We start from the raw sequence: 16,086 nt of genomic DNA, 5'->3' as shown, positions 1-16,086 counted from the left end.
GCACCCCGAGTCCCGCGAAGTCTCGCTCCGGCCTCCGCGCCCAGAGGCCAGAGGGAGGGGCACCCCGACACGGCCATCCGGGGGGCACGCCCAAACGCCACTGACTCTAGGACACCAACGCCACGTCTCCACCATGCTCGCGAAAAGTCGCAAAGATTAGTGGAACTGCTACTCCCGATTGACACGCAGATTAGTGCGGGTAATCAGCTGCTAATGGAGTGCTGCTAGGACGAATGCATGGTACTAGGCTAGCAGTAAACCCATCCGGCTTTGGGGAACGAACGGCGATTCCTCGCCGCCGGCGCCCGGCCCGAGAAAGTGGCGAAAGGCGCCCGCTTTGTCGCAGCCTTTCGTGGGCACCCACCAGCAGCACTGGCCGCCACTGCGGCGCGGCCTCTTTTTACGCTGCGACCGGGCACGGGAAGAAGCACAGGCACTGCGCTGCGGCAGCGCGCCCCACTCGAAGCCGCAGCCAAGCCAACGGTGGAGGGCTGGAAGGTCACGGGCTCACGGGCTCGACCAACGGTCTCGAACGAACACCACCAGTCCACCACCAAATAGCGCCGGAAGCACGCCCTGCCCTCCCTTCGTAGTGCGCTGCGCGGCCGCGGCATTGCTCGACGCACCCGCGAGCGCAGGCCGCCGGGAGGCGTCGTCGCGCGGCACGAGCAGCGCAGGCGCGGGCGGAGCAATGGCGGGAGGCTCGCGGCCGGGCGGCGAGGCGCCGCGCCAGCGGCAGCGGCAGCGCGCGCTCCTTGTCGCGCTGGTGGCGCTCTGCTCGCTCCTCACGCGGCCGCAGCCGTCGCGCGCGTTCTTCCTCGGCGGCGTGCGCAGCGGCGCGGTAAGTTCCATCGCACCGCCTGCCGTCGCGGCACTCTTCGTTTCCGCGAGCTTTCTTGTAGTAACGTCGAGCAGCGTTCCAGCAGCCCCGCGGCGGCCGCGAGCGCGAGGAGAAGGTGCCCGTGGCCGTGGTCGTCCCGGACCTCGCGCCGCGCCCGGCGCCGCTTGGCGTGGGCGGCCCCTCGCCCTCGGCGGCGCCGGCGCCGGCTCCGGTGCCCGGCTCGGACGGCGGCGACGAGGACGGCACGCCGAGGCTGCCGTCCGAGCGGCGTAGCCCGCGGGGCGCGCCCTCATCGGGCGAACGCAGCGCGGCCGCGCAGGCGCCGGCCGGGGCGGCCAGCGCCAACTTCATCAGCAGCAGCCCCGCCGTGCCGCTCCCCGCCGGCGTCACCGACTCCGCCACCGTCCTGCCCATGCCCACCCCTGGGCACCAACGCCGGGTAGCTGACTGCTCGCCATTTTCCCTGCTCTTTGTAGCATTGCATTGCATTGCATCCCATCCATCCTTTTTCTTTCTTGCTACTCTGTTCTCTAGGAGAACACTCTGATCTCCAGGAAAACTGTAATTTCTTAAACATTTACGGCTTCCGGTTATTTTAGTTTCTACCTTTCCTCGATCTTTTCTCCCATCTTTGCAAGCTTTGCTTTCCCATTGCTTTGCATCTACAGAGCTTTTTTGCTTTCCTGCGCCTTGCTCTGACTTCTTTTCCTCCATTGTAGGTCGACGTGGGGATGGGCGCCCTGCGACTCCAGGTCAGGGCGGTGCAGCTCGCCGTTCCTCTTCTCATGATGATGCTGTCTTTCAGGGCTCTGTGGTGGTAGACTGATAGTGGTTTTGCCTCTGTAATCGCTAGTGCTTTCTCTCTGTAACCTGCTTTAAGATTCCTAGAATGCCATCTAGTAATTCTCATCTGTAAACAAGATCACCATGCTTGCTAATTTCTGAGTTCATGACATGCGTCGATGAGCAGCACTCCCTCTACCTTAATGCGATACAGAGCCCACCAGTTCTGGAACCGGATCCGCTGACTTTAAGTCAGCGGGACACTGTGGCTGACGTGTGGGCCACGCTCACGTGGAGCCCACACGTCAGTGGCCCGAGTCCCGCTGACTTAAGTCAGCGGTTAAGTCAGCGGAGACTTCTACTGTATTTCGTCTTCACCTGCTGCATTAGCAACATGAACTGATCCTTTGTAATAATATTGTACTTCTACTAATGCCATGAATCCCATAAAATAAACTGCAGTAATAATAAAAAAAATCCACCATTGTCAAGCCAGTCTTGCATTGGTATTCGTATGGAAGTGGAGAAAATGAGGTACCTCAAATTTGAATCCTGGCCGATATTGGAAGAAACGTCTTCGACTGAACAGAACGCGGTGAGGCCTGTTTAGCAGGACTCGCGGAGTAACTTTCATGGTGATTTCAGAGGAGCTCTGCTAAACGAACTTTGCAAGGAGCGATTATGCGAGGTGGTTCTCTAAAATGAACTAAGATGTTAGGAGTTTCTCTTGATTCACTTCCTACTCAATTTAGCATATTATTTCAGACATGCGATTGTAAGTTAGAATATACCTCAGAAAAGAGGGGAAAAAAAGAACTCCAACTCAATTACCTTTCAAAAACAATCTATTTATCTCTTTCACCTAAAACTATTAGTTGCAGCCCAATCATTCAAAAATAACAAGATAAATATTGTCGTCGCCCATGCCGTACACGATGCGTCTGCATGCGTCCCCCTGAAGTACTGAGTGACGTGAGTCTACATTGTCTTCACTACAACTTGCAGCAAAGTTTACTTGCATTGCTCTGCAACTGCCAATAGTCGGTTCTCAAGGCTCTCATCATGGTTATGCCACAAAAAGGCTGTGCCTTGTCACCAGGAACCTTGTAAGCATCAGCAACTTTTGTAGCTATCGGCAGAGATCGACGGCGTCCTAGGACAACTTCACCGAAGCACTTAATCAAAGATTGAGCAAGAACAAGTTAGAACACAAATGGCCAGGCAAAGCACAAAGGCATCTCTCTCTGCATCTTTGCACCATCCACCAACAAGATATACCATACGCATTGCTGGAGCCACAATGGCTGTGTTCAGTTCCCATAAAATTTCCAAACTTTCCATCACATCGAAACATTAAATATAGCAAATGACCCATGCATGGAGTATTAAATGTAGATAAATAAAAAACTAATTGCATAGTTTTGATGTACGTTGCGAGACGAATCTTTTGAGCCTAGTTAGGTCATGGTAGGACAATATTGAACACAAACAAACGAAAAGTGCTACAGTGTGCTACAGTGTCCGATGTGACATTTTCTCCCAAAATTTCGTGGATCTAAACACACCCAATACTATAAAGAGCTGCATGCTGCGTACCATTTCCTTACCAAGAGCTTCGGGCACCATCAGGGCCTGTCTTCTTTGTGCAGAGTTCAGACGGTGAAGTAGCAAGCGATGGGGGCATGGAGTCCGACCTTTGAGACTGTCGACGATCAGGGTTCAAAGAACACGAAAGATCAGAGTACAAAGATCGCGAAAGATGTCACCGAAGTGCGTGAACCAACTGATCTGCAAACAAAACATGTGAGCCTTTTCTTGATGATGATGAATTAGCCTAGTCTGAAATTTTTGTTTTGCTGCAACGGCAGTTGATTGGTAAGACCCCGCTGGTGTACCTGAACAAGGTGGTCGCTGGGTGCGAGGCGCGTATAGCTGCCAAGCTTGAGATCATGGCGCCCTGCTCCAGCGTCAAGGACAGGTACATACATGATCAGGATTCAAGAATCCAGTGCTAAGTTCATTCGGAACACAATCTTAATTAACATCTCTGACCTCCGGTGAGCTGTGATGCTTCTCAGGATTGGTTACAGCATGATCGCCGATGCGGAGGAGAAAGGCCTGATCACCCCTGGAAAGGTGAGCTAGGGAGATCAACGACGAGCCATTGCAACTTCGTCGTCGAAAGCATGCTTCCTCGACGGAGCTGACAACCAATGCGCATCGATCTGCAGAGCGTCCTGATCGAGCCGACGGGCGGGAACACGGGCATCGGGCTGGCGTTCATGGCGGCGGCCAAGGGGTACAAGCTGATCGTCGCGATGCCGTCGTCGGTGAGCACGGAGCGGCGGGCCGTGCTCCGGGCCTTCGGCGCGGAGGTGGTGCTCACCGACCCGCGGCTGACCATGGACGGCGTGGTGCGCAAGGCCGAGGAGATCGCGGCGCGGACGCCCGGCTCCTACGTCCTCCAGCAGTTCGCCAACCCGGCGAACCCCAGGGTCCACTACGAGACCACCGGGCCGGAGATCTGGGCCGCCACGGCGGGCGAGGTGGACGTCCTCGTCGCCGGGATCGGAACCGGCGGCACCATCACCGGCGCCGGGAGGTACCTCAAGGAGAAGAACCCTGCCATCAAGGTGACCTACAATTAATCTGACAGTCTAGAATTGTTAATGTGAATATTCAGAGATGAATTCAGTGGTTCCATTTGATTTGATTGCATCTTGAAGATCTGTGGCGTGGAGCCAGCGGAGAGCGCGGTGCTGTCCGGAGGGAAACCCGGTGAGACGCCGCCGTAGCTTCTTCCGTGACTCCTGAGTCCTGACTTGAGCACGTACGCTGATTGATGCTGCGCTGTTTCTCCGAGCTCAGGTCCGCACAAGATTCAGGGCCTCGGCGCCGGCTTCGTTCCCGGCGTGCTCGACGTCGGCCTCCTCGACGAGGTCTTTCAGGTCTCCAACGAGGAAGCCGCCGGCATGGCGAAGCAGATCGCCCTGAACGAAGGGCTACTGGTGAGCTACCTACCCCATCGATCGATCAGCTCTGCTCCAAGTTCTGCATCTGATGACGGGCGACCCCCTGCCCACTTCTTCCAGGTCGGGATATCGTCGGGCGCCACCGCCGCCGCCGCCGTCCGGGTCGCCAGGAGGGCCGAGAACAGGGGCAAGCTCATCGTCGTAAGCCCCCTGCCGGCGTCATAACTCCTAAGAGACATGACCTGTCCTCGATTCTGTCACGCAATGCGACAATATGACGGTGGTCAGCCGCTACCACATTGCCAATTAAATCTAACTTGTTCTTCGTTGGTGGCTGCAGGCAATCTTCGCGAGCTTCGGCGAGAGATACCTGTCCTCGTTCATGTACGAGTCCCTCAAGAACGAGGCTGAGAGCATGGCTTTCGAGCCATGAGGCCGGAGAGAGGCTCTTTCCCCCTGCTTGTGTGCGTTGAAGAAGGCCGGCACTTGCTCCAGCAGACCAAGAAAATGTCGTTGTTTTCTTAGGCGCTGCGTCTGATATGCATGCGTCATCAGCAGGAAAAATAAATTGAAATTTTCGACAGTGGGGATTCGTTGGGAAAATTGCGGATTTTGATTTACTCGGTGACTGTTTTACCACAATTCGTAACTTGGACTGTTCAAATTTCTCCCAAATCTACCTAACAAATGATTATAAGCGAGTGGTGTCCCTAAAGTAAATCTATTATCTTAATATAATAGTGTTAAAAGAAGTCACCACGTTCGCCGAGAGAGTATAGAAATTCCCACGTTAATCTATAAAAGAGAAAAATTTGCACCGTTGTATTTTATGAAGATCTGACGATCTAGACTATCCCAAAGAGTTCTCTAATACTGCTTTGTTATATTAGATGTATACTGAAACGAACCGGGTTCCCGAAAGAGCAACCCGACTCCCTGTATCGTCGTGATAGTCACTGGATCAGTCGTTATCACATACAGAACCCATTTCAGGCAGTAATCACAGTCATACCAGCGATTACAGAACATTCATGAGTTTAACTTATTACAGCATTCGGGATAACAGTAATAATCACCGAGTACAAGCCCGATGGGCTAAATGAGGTGCAAACAGAAAGCGTAACGGTAACTAAGACTTCATGCTGGTCCTCCGCCATGAATCTTCTTCTCCACAGGCATCGTTGAGTGTAGCACGCCTTCAATCGTACCACCCGTCGTCGTTGTTATCGTACTCCGAGTCATACCCTGCATCTACCCAATCTATCCCCAAGGATGGGATAGGTCCACATCACCATCCGCATGAAGCAATATGTGGATGCATTAAGGTAAAAACAATGCCAAGGAAAAGCTATGGTTTCCTATGCAAGCATTTATAACAAGTCATTCATTCTCCTTTAGACGCGGGCAGCTCCGGCACCCGGACTCCTGGTCAACTAACTTCCGCTACAACAACTACCCAAGTTCGGTGCGGGAACTCCTTCTCCCCGCACCTCAGCTGCTATCCGAGCAGGAAAGTGGACAAGAGGGAGGTAGAAAAGTATATGTGGATCTAACTACATTCGTGGGGCCAGATCGAGAGTTGTACATGACCGAGTACGCGGCTATACGTATAGTTTTCACCCTGCAGGGGTTGTACACCTGTACCCACTCGCCCCGAATCCAACCGGCAAGCAACTCCGACTATCTCCGAGGCACCAGTCAACGAAACTAACAGCTACGGTACCATCCTACTCCCGGTCTGGGGCGCGTCCTCCCGCAGTAGGTCGCCCGGGGCTGTGAAGCTATCTAGAATGGAATCTCCATGGATCCTGCGATCGAGGGGCGATAGGGTCCTGCTCTCTCCCCCTGACACTGAAACACTATCCTCCTGCAGTAACGGTGCCGCGCATAGCTAGCTCGGGCTGGGTCCCCCCTCATAAAGGATAAGTGGTGTGCACGTTTGACATAGTTCCGTCACTAGGGCCACAAAGTCAAGTCCTTAACCCAGCAAAGGCGAGCGTCTTCGTCCACAGTTTGCGTTCCGTAAACACAGTTCGCGATCGGCACCCATTACAGGTATCGCCACCTCAACTCCTCAACTCATGTTCCCACGGGAACAGCCTTGCACCCGCCACAGGTGCTCGTCACCCATCACAGGTGCTCACAGGGTCGTGCCCAACACACAACCCCCCAGCTCCCGACCCTAAGGTCGGAGAAAGGGTCCGCTCGCCCCGCTGTAACCTATCCCCAACTCCTATATATGTGGAGGCACCTTCCAGCAAAGCAAGGACTATATCATATATATATATATATATATATATATATATATATATATATATATATATATATATTCCCATACCCCAATCTCATACACATAGTAGCAAAAGCACGTAACAACAATGATAACATGGGAAACAAGGAATACGGTAGTAAATGGCTATGCAAGCTCATCTCAACACTCAATTTGGGGGCGTAGCGTGTCTAGCAAGCAATGCCTAATAGGTATTCAAAACATGGATGGGCCTGAACCTGGGGTCTCCTCGTAGTGCTCCTGGAAGTTGGGGTAGTCATAGCCTCCGGTTTGCTCCTCGGCGTAAGGTCCTATTCGTAATTACGGGAAATTATAAGGGTCCAAGTGCAAAGATGCACAAAAACTCTCCAAAAGAAGATCCAAATCACAGCAACTCCTAGTCTAACTCGTAGGTCATGAATTTAGAATAATTATGAAACATGTTTTGTCGGTACCCTGCAACTGGGGTACCCACTCCTACTGTGCCAAGACTCGCGTAGTTACCCGTAACTACACCCTAAGGAGCTGAGCAACCGGACCCCTGAGGTCCAACTCCATCTAACCGGACCAACGGTCCCGGACCCGCTTCCCGTTCGGGGAAGGGTCCGGTGTCACCACGTGTCCCAGAGGTGGAAATGCTCAGTACATGTGGCCGCGGACCCGGACCCCCGCAGGTGGGTCAGGGATCTCCACGTGCCATCCGGACTCCCGCAGATGGGTCCGGGACCTCCACGTGCCTATCCGGACCCCCATGAGCTCTCGGCTCAGTCCGGAGCCGCCACGTGTCACGCAGACGCGGGCGCGGGCGCAAGCCTTCTGTTGGAAGCTCCCTCACCCACCCGCATTAAGTGCGAGTGGTTGAGGCGTGCTCTGCTGCCGCTGGGCACGGGGCAGCTTTTGTCAGTCCACACTGTGGATCTCCAGTTACCGAGGCGGCTCGTTAGTTACCAAGGCAAGCATTAAAGACTCAGCGCCGCGCGTTTGGGCGACGAGTCATTATGACCAGCTACTGACTGGAGCAATAGTGCACGCTGCTACAGTGGACTGAGTTAGTAGTTCGGCGCTTCATCATGACATCGACGCGCGGCTGCAGAGGCTAGACTCTACTCCGACAGGACAGCTCAAGACCATCCCTGGTCAGAAGCTACACACGAAAGCCGATGACAAGATCTCTGGATCTGAGGCATTGATGGCCAAAATGTAGTTTATAATACATCGCCGGGCCCACCTGTCGGGGCCCGCTCAGTGTACGTGCTCCCCTTGGACATATAAAAGAGAGAGCATGCACGCTAGAACACAGGTTCACACAGACACGCCAAGAATCTCACAACACAAGCTCGGTTTCACGCCGAACAACCCTGCTCTCAACCTCTTAAGAGCACAAGCAATACAACACACAGTGGACATAGGGTATTACGCTCCGGCGGCCCGAACCACTCTAAACCTGCTGTGTTCATCGTGTTCTTCCACCGAGATTGGGCTAATCCAAGCTAACCCCCGAGTACTCACCCTCTGGGTTTAGGCGGGTGCACTACGCCACCCGGCTATGGGTTTTTACACCACGATATTTGGCGCGCCAGGTAGGGGCACTTTAGATATTTTTAGTTCATCTCTTGCTCATCTCCATGGTTCGGATGGTTGAGCACTCCCACCACAACGATGACGTGGAGATGAAGGAGGGTGTGGCGTTATCCGCGCCACGTGCCTCTCGCCTTCCTGCGGCAGGGGCAACCGTGCCCGTGGAGCAGCCACCGTCGGCAGCGGCACGCGCTGCACGTCGGCGAGAGTCAGGGCGCCCGTCAAGGGCCCCCTCACAAGTTGCGAGCGGCGGAGCGACAAATCCCAGCTCGCATCATACCTCACTCATGAGAGGAAGCCCGCTCCGGCGGAATGCCGACTCCGGTCGCACCAAGCCCGCTCTGGCGGAAAGCCCACTCCGGTCGCACTAAGCCGACTCTGGTGGCTCTCTCTCCGACGTTAATCCGACTCCGGTCACACCCCCGACTCTACATCTCTGTAAGTCCTACCCTTAGAGGCCCAGCAGGGAATAAAACATTTTCCTTTGTAACTAGGTAGTACTTCCGTGTGGTCCAGTCCGGTGAGCCTCCCCGTTGGAGGGGTCCGGACCTTTGCGAACCAGGTTCAGGGAAGTGTACTCACCCTCCGGGGAGGTCCGGAGCCATGTAGCCGCTTAGCCTGGTTCCGTACCCTAAGCCTGCATGCTCTACCTCCCTAGGGCGAGTATCGTAGTACCTAAGACTGGGGGCCCGGAGGTCCGGACAGCTCCGGCCTCATAAACCTGTGTTCTGGCTTACATCGCACATCTCATGTACATCTAGTTATAAAGAAAAAGTTTATTCTCAGTTCGCCTCTAAGGATGTTACATTCCAATTTCAATCTACGCATTCTGTTTGCGCTAACCCCCACGTGGCTTCTTACTCTTGTGCGGTGATTGTGGTCCGAATTGAGTTGTCTAGCTAGTGACTTAGCTCGAGACCCCTCATGGAAGAGAGGGGTTCGGACCCCTGGGAACCTGCAGGTTCAGGGAAGCGCACTCATTCTCCGAGGAGGTCCGGAGCTGTGTAGCCGCTTAGCCTGGTTCCGTACCCTAAGCCTGCATGCACCACCTCCTGTGAATGAGTGTCGTAGTACCTAGGACTGGGAACCTAGAGGTCCGGACTTTCTCTTAACCTAAAGGTCAGCCCCTTGAGCTCCGTTCACTGAGCCTAGCTATCTATCTCAAAGAATCACAGCCAACATGATTTGGGACCCGTGGGCACGCTACTAAGCATCTACCTTGAGTCATGTGCAGGTCCAAACGTGATGATACAGCAAGTGACCCAAAGGATGGACGACGCAGGATAAGACCCTTGCGGCGCGCACCGCTGGGCGCCAGAAGCAGCCAAGTTGCGAACAGTAGTGGCCCCACCTGCGGGTTCGTTGCCTCTCCCGAGGCGGGCCCGGGGGCCTCTGTCGGTACCCTGCAACTGGGGTACCCACTCCTACTATGCCAAGACTCGCGTAGTTACCCATAACTACGCCCTAAGGAGCTGAGCAGCCGGACCCCTGGGTCAGACTCCATCTCACCGGACCAACGGTCCTGGACCTGCTTCCCGCTCGGGGACGGGTCCGATGTCACCACGTGTCCCAGAGGTGGAAATGCTCAGTACCTGTGGCCGCGGACCCGGACCCCCGCAGGTGGGTCCAGGACCTCCACGTGCCATCCGGACTCCCGCAGATGGGTCCGGGACCTCCACGTGCCTATCCGGACCCCCGTGAGCTCTCAGCTCAGCTAGCTGAGCCGAGAGGGGTCCGGAGCCGCCACGTGTCATGCAGACGCAGGCGCGGGCGCAAGCCTTCTGCTGGAAGCTCCCTCACCCACCCGTATTAAGTGCGAGTGGTTGAGGCGTGCTCTGCTGCCGCTGGGCACGGGACAGCTTTTGTCAATCCACACTATGGATCGCCAGTTACCGAGGCGGCTCGTCAGTTACCAAGGCAAGCATTAAAGACTCAGCGCCGCGCGCATGGGCGACGAGTCATGATGACCAGCTACTGACTGGAGCAATAGTGCACGCTGCTACAGTGGACTGAGTCGGTAGTTCGGCGCTTCATCATGACCTCGACGCGCGGCTGTAGAGGCTAGACTCTACTCCGACAGGACAGCTCAAGACCATCCCTGGTCAGAAGCTACGCACGAAAGCTGACGACAAGATCTCCAGATCTGAGGCATTGAAGGCCAAAATGTAGTTTATAATACATCGCCGGGCCCACTTGTCGGGGCCCCGCTCAGTGTACGTGCTCCCCTTGGACATATAAAAGAAAGAGCACGCCTGCTAGAACACAGGTTCACACAGACACGCCAAGACTCTCACAACACAAGCTCGGTTTCACGCCGAACAACCCTGCTCTCAACCTCTTGAGAGCACAAGCAATACAACACACAGTGGACGTAGGGTATTACGCTCCGGCGGCCCGAACCACTCTAAACCTGCTATGTTCATCGCGTTCTTCCACCGAGATTGGGCTAATCCAAGCTAACCCCCGAGTACTCACCCTCTAGGTTTAGGCGGGTGCACTACGCCACCCGGCTGTGGGTTTGCACACCACGACAGATTTCATAATTTTCGGAGCTACGGTTTATTTATTATCAATTTTCTATGCCTAAAAGCATTTCTGAAAATAATAAAAGATTATCGAAAAACATAAAGGAAAAAATCAGTGACACATGGCAGCCTCTGGGCGTGCCACGTGGCATGCTGACGTCAGCATGACATCATCCGGGGGGCCGGCTGTGCTAACGTCAGCATTGACTAGGTCAACGCTGACCCGGTCAACGGTCGCTGGGGGCCCACTTGTCAGCCGGCGGGTCTCACCGACAGGTGGGACCCGCGTGTCAGTGCCGTGAAAAAGAAAAAGAAAAGGAAAACATGCGTCGTTGGGCCGAAAGTCTTCATGGGCTCCTCTTCCTATTGGGCCTTCTGGGCCGAACTCGGCCCATTCTCCTCTCCTCTTTTTCTTTTTCTTCTCATCCCGCTGCGGCTGACAGCTCGATCCCACATGTCGGCGACTCCTGGATCTCGTGCGGCTCCATCTTGATCCGGTGCGAACTCCAGCGCGTGTGTGCGTGTGTGTGTGTAAGCTGCCAGTGCACAGGGTGCGCGCCCAGGTCACGCCGCGAACGCGACGTCGCGGCGCGGGCGCGGTCACCATGGCGCAACGGCGAGGCGGCGGAGACGTTCCACGGCGACGGCGGCTCGACTCCGGCGTGCTAGCGCGCAAAGGCCCATCCTTGGGCGTTGGCATGCACGCGCGGAGTCTAGGAAGGGCCAACGACGGTCTGGGTCAGCTCCGAGCGCACGCACGCTGGCGAGGCGGCGGCGCGGCCAGGCGATGGTGGTGGTTTGCAGCACCGAGGCGAGCAAAAGCCTGGCCCCGGGCTCCCATGTACGCACGCACACGCGGTGGACACCAGGCAAGGCCATGGCGGGCCCGTGGCAGCGGAGCGGGGCAAGACCGGTGGCCTCCGCGGCGGCGTCATGGCACGCCAGCAGGGCGAATCGGCGAGGACCCATCCAAGGCGAGCAAGGGTCTCGCCCTGGTGGTCTGGCCGTGGTTGTGCGTACGCGCGCAGGCATCGGGTTTACCCGAGCCGCGGCGTGGCCGTGCGCTAGGCACGGCGGCGCTAGGACAGGGGAGCGGCGGTTTGTGAGGTGAACGGCGGCGCGGCTCGGCGGCTCCTGCAGGCGTGCACACACAAGGGGAAAAGGCTCCCTAGGGCTGTCTAGGGTCGGCTCAGCGACGGCCAAGGCATCGCCGGCACAAGGGAAGGGTAGGCGAGGCGGAACGGCGGCGCTCACTTGGCGGGCTCGTGGACGAAGGGCTCGGAGCGATGGTGATTCGGTGCAGGCGGGCCGAGGCAGTGCCGTGCAGCGCGGCTATGGCGATGTCGAGGTACGGGTCGCCGGCGTGGGGAAGCTCCGGCGGCGACGGTGTCACCTCCTCCTTCCTTCTTCCCTCCTCTATTTTCCTCTCTCTTGGCGGTGGCGGCGGCGAAGGGAGAAACCCCTAGGTGGCTAGGGTTTAGGCGTCGGGGCCGTGGGGGTTTTATAGGAGGGGTGCTAGGGTTTCGGGCCCGGACACCGAAAAAGGACGGCAACGATGTGATGGTCGCCGAGCATATGTGGCGGCATCAAGGGCTCCGCGGCTAGGGTTTTCCCGGGCGCAGGCGGGTCGCGAGAGAGCGGCGGGAATCATGGCCGACCGCGGGGGCAGACGCGGGCGTCAGCAGGGCAGGTGGCCGGCGGGAGACGCACTCCGCGCGTTGTCGCTGAGTGTCGCGGCGAAAGCAGGGGCGAGGCGCGGCTGCGGGAGGAGAAAGGTAAAGCTGACAGGCGGGGTCCGCCTGTCAGCGGCCCAAGGTGGCGGACGGGCGACACAGGTTAAGGCTAAAGGCTCGGCGCAGACTGCGCCGGGCGAAGCAGGCTGGCTGGGCCTCGCGGGCGCGTTCGCGCGAGGGCGCGCGCAACCGGTCCGCGACGGCCGGTTTTGGGCTGGACGGGGAGGAAAGGTTGGTCGGGCCGGCCGGGCTAGGTGGGTTTCGGCCTGGTTTAGTTAGAGGGTTATGTTAGCTTTTGTTTTTAATTTGAATGGCTGATTCAAATTAAAACCCACTCAATTCAAACAAAAACCATTCAAACCAAATTGAAACAAGTTGAGCCAAATAAACTCCAAAGTTCAAATATAGCACTCTAACATTTAGGTCCTTATGTTAGAGTTATAGTTTAAATTCTTAAGAATTTGGGAAAGAATAGCATTATCCCTTGAGTGTTACTAGCTACTAACACTTCCACGCAAAAAGTTTTTAAAATTTCGTATTTTTGAAGACTATAACATTCCGTAAAATTACGGGATGTTACATATACAAGTACAACTCTATTGTTTTATATATGGAAATAGCTAATAGAACCGTAATAAGATTTTAATTCGACTTGATCATTGGCCACCATGGTAATTAGCGATAAAAGATGAGCGCAAGAAGAAGCTGTTGTGCCTCCTCATGTTACCCAACCTATCCAACAGCAGTCAATGCGTAAAAGATCCAACTGCCGCGAACAATCAATTCTCCCAGCGCAGGTTCTAGCACGCGGGCTAGCGACAGCGGTCTCGAGCGCGCGGAGCTAGATCATCGGCAGCCGAATCGGCTGAATAGGAGCAGCTAAATAGGTTTATAGGTGTGACGTGCGCGTGGCATGGCAGCAGCTTGATTCATGGAAAGGAGGAACACAAGCGACCTGACGTTGGCACTTTCGTGGCCGCCGGGCTCCGGCAAGCCGCTAGAGATGGAGCAGGGGTAGTCAGTAGCAGGAGGACTCGGCCAATGGCGAGGGGCCAGCAGAAGGTCGCAAGATCGGTGTTTGGCATGCAACAAGAGGAATAAACCAAATAGTATTATTAATTATTTGATTTCATTTTTGACTGAAAACTTCTAGATAGTGCGATTGCATAATGTGAATGCGGGGTGAAAACTTTTACTTTTGATTTAGTCTCTCGCTTATATTTCAGCTCAGCTATATATTTTTCCTAGCTCTGCCACCGGCAGAAGGAACCTGATTTGTATGGAGAATGAGAACAACATGATTTGAGCACGGAGCTGCTCAATGCTGTAAGGATAGCTCTATTAATCGAATGATAACAAGATCGATCTGGTAACTTGAAAACTTGATTAGAGCGGCCACATGGTGATTTAAGACTAAGCAGAATAGCCAGTGATAGCTCCCACGGATTGGTTCTCTTGCAAAGCTATGAGAGAGGGAGAAAGTAGAAATGGAACACGTTTTAGTTGACCACGGAAGATAAGTAGAAGCGATGGAGGAAGTTTACTTCAAGGGGAGGTGCTGCAGCCAAGGTTTTTAAGGCGTCGCCTTGGCGTTCAAGCGGAAAAAATTTCTGGGGTGTCTCCGTTGCTCAAACATCCGCGCCTATGGTGTCCGCGCCTTGGCGAATCAGCGCTGGCGCGGGAAGAATCACACCTTCCGCCTATAGCGCCGGGAGAAATAGCGGGAGGGGGAGAGGTAAGACCGGGAGGGGGGAAAGAGAGAGAGAGGATAGCCGCCGCTGCTCCTGCCATAGCTGCCACCGCAGCTCCAACCGAGGATTCCCGCCGTGTGCCACTGGATTGAAGCTCTTGAAGAACTCCGGCCGCCAAATCGGCTGGACGCTAGCTGCCAGCTCCATCCACCTTCCTACAGGTCGCGCGCGTGAGAGAGAGAGAGGGCGGTGGCGCATGTGGTAGGAGAGTAGGAAAGGGCTAAGTTTTAATGTGCCAGAAGAGGGAGATGGGCCAAATGGACTGCCTGAAGATCTGGGCCGGCCCATTTATTATTCCTGCTTCTTTCTTTTCTCTCTTGTCTTTTCTTTTTTTTTTCTTAATCCTACTGCTCTATCATGTTGTTTTGTCTACTGGTATGGCTTCGCCTCTCCTTACCGCTTTAAAAACATTGGCTGCAGCAGTGACAGGCGGCACTCCAGTGATTTATTATTGATGGTGTCACTAGCAAAATTATATGCATGTTGATAAATTTAAGGTTACTTTATTTTGTGGCTGATATGCAGATTAAGAGATGATAGTGATGATGTATTGATGAGATGACAGTTCGATAAATTTTGCAAAAAGAGGAGGATTTGAGGATGCTAATTCCAAACTCTCTATGGATACACCTGTTCTTGCCCTTTCTGTTTCAAAAGTTGCCATGCCACTTCCAAACTCTCTATGCACTGTCCTAAGTTTGGTAAGGTTGGCATTTAATGTGTGAGCATGGCAACAAAAAAATATCGGGTGGTGGAGGTCCATATATGACAGAGCATGACGCATGAGCAATAACACATTCCCTTTATCATGTTCACATTTTGTGCCATGAAATATGATGATAAAAAGATGATATCTTGACCTTAGCGATTTAGGAAAAACAATGACAATAAAACTACAAAACAAATTTTCTTGAATAAATTTAACTTGAAGTAAAAAGAAGTCTAAAAATTAGCATAGATGAAAACTAGATACTCGCGCTATTTGCGCGGGCCATCTTACTAATATTAATGACAGAAGTGGCGATAACTTAGTATTTAGTGAACCAGATATTTTTTTAACAGTAAAACATTCATAGTTTTTTTTATGGGAAACATTCATAGTTGTTACTTATTTGTAAGTTGTAACCAGCCAACCAGGGAAAGTATCAAACAAACTAATAGAATGTTCTAGTGGTATAGTATCTTGGCGAGGCGACATTGAAGATGGTGGCAGCATACCTCTTCTTCTTTCTTTCTTTTTTGTTCCAACGGCATACTTCTGTGATAGTGATACTTCCAAACTATGTCTTATTATTATACTTGTACCATTATTACAAATATGGATTGTTCCAAGGTGTTTTCTGTTTATTGAGAGTAACCCTTATTTCACGATCCTGTGTCATTGAGGGCGATGTAATAGCTAGTATCTTGTAAAACCTTTATTATTTTATCCAAATATATCGTGCGTAATCAAACATCACCAATCTAGTAACTTTTATTGGACAAAGTTGGGTGATAACTGATCACTATGAATGACTATTTGCTGTCCTTGATCTTATTAACACTTTGCACGGTGAACTCATTAACATGGGCCTGTTCATAAAAGAAGAGCATTCATCATTTTGAATGTTTTTAGTTGCCCACAAGCGAAAAAA

At 53.6% G+C, this 16,086-nt stretch overlaps 2 protein-coding genes across 3 annotated transcripts; both read left to right on the top strand.

Moving 5' to 3' along the window:
• The first annotated feature begins 427 nt into the window (after positions 1-427).
• On the top strand, positions 428-1,807 carry LOC120640970 (skin secretory protein xP2-like). Of its 2 annotated transcripts, none has more exons than XM_039916914.1 (3): positions 428-841; positions 927-1,280; positions 1,561-1,807. In XM_039916914.1, exons 1-3 carry the CDS (start codon positions 692-694, stop codon positions 1,660-1,662), a joined length of 606 nt encoding a protein of 201 aa, XP_039772848.1. In that variant the 5' UTR covers positions 428-691; the 3' UTR covers positions 1,663-1,807. The 2 variants fall into 2 exon arrangements, with proteins under 2 accessions (XP_039772848.1, XP_039772847.1); XM_039916913.1 differs by having other exon boundaries at positions 924-1,280.
• A 1,389-nt stretch (positions 1,808-3,196) lies between these two features.
• LOC120640969 (cysteine synthase-like) lies at positions 3,197-5,407 on the top strand. The gene is made up of 7 exons (XM_039916912.1): positions 3,197-3,394; positions 3,493-3,602; positions 3,703-3,760; positions 3,856-4,257; positions 4,351-4,402; positions 4,493-4,632; positions 4,717-5,407. The coding sequence occupies exons 1-7, from the start codon at positions 3,299-3,301 to the stop codon at positions 4,819-4,821; spliced, it is 963 nt and encodes a 320-aa protein (XP_039772846.1). The 5' UTR covers positions 3,197-3,298; the 3' UTR covers positions 4,822-5,407.
• The last annotated feature ends 10,679 nt before the right edge of the window (positions 5,408-16,086 follow it).

Source organism: Panicum virgatum, chromosome 7K, assembly GCF_016808335.1.
Source record: "Panicum virgatum strain AP13 chromosome 7K, P.virgatum_v5, whole genome shotgun sequence".
Lineage (NCBI taxonomy): Eukaryota > Viridiplantae > Streptophyta > Magnoliopsida > Poales > Poaceae > Panicum > Panicum virgatum.
The sequence above is the reverse complement of the archived record's forward strand: the minus strand, read 5'-3'. Positions and strand labels throughout refer to the sequence as shown.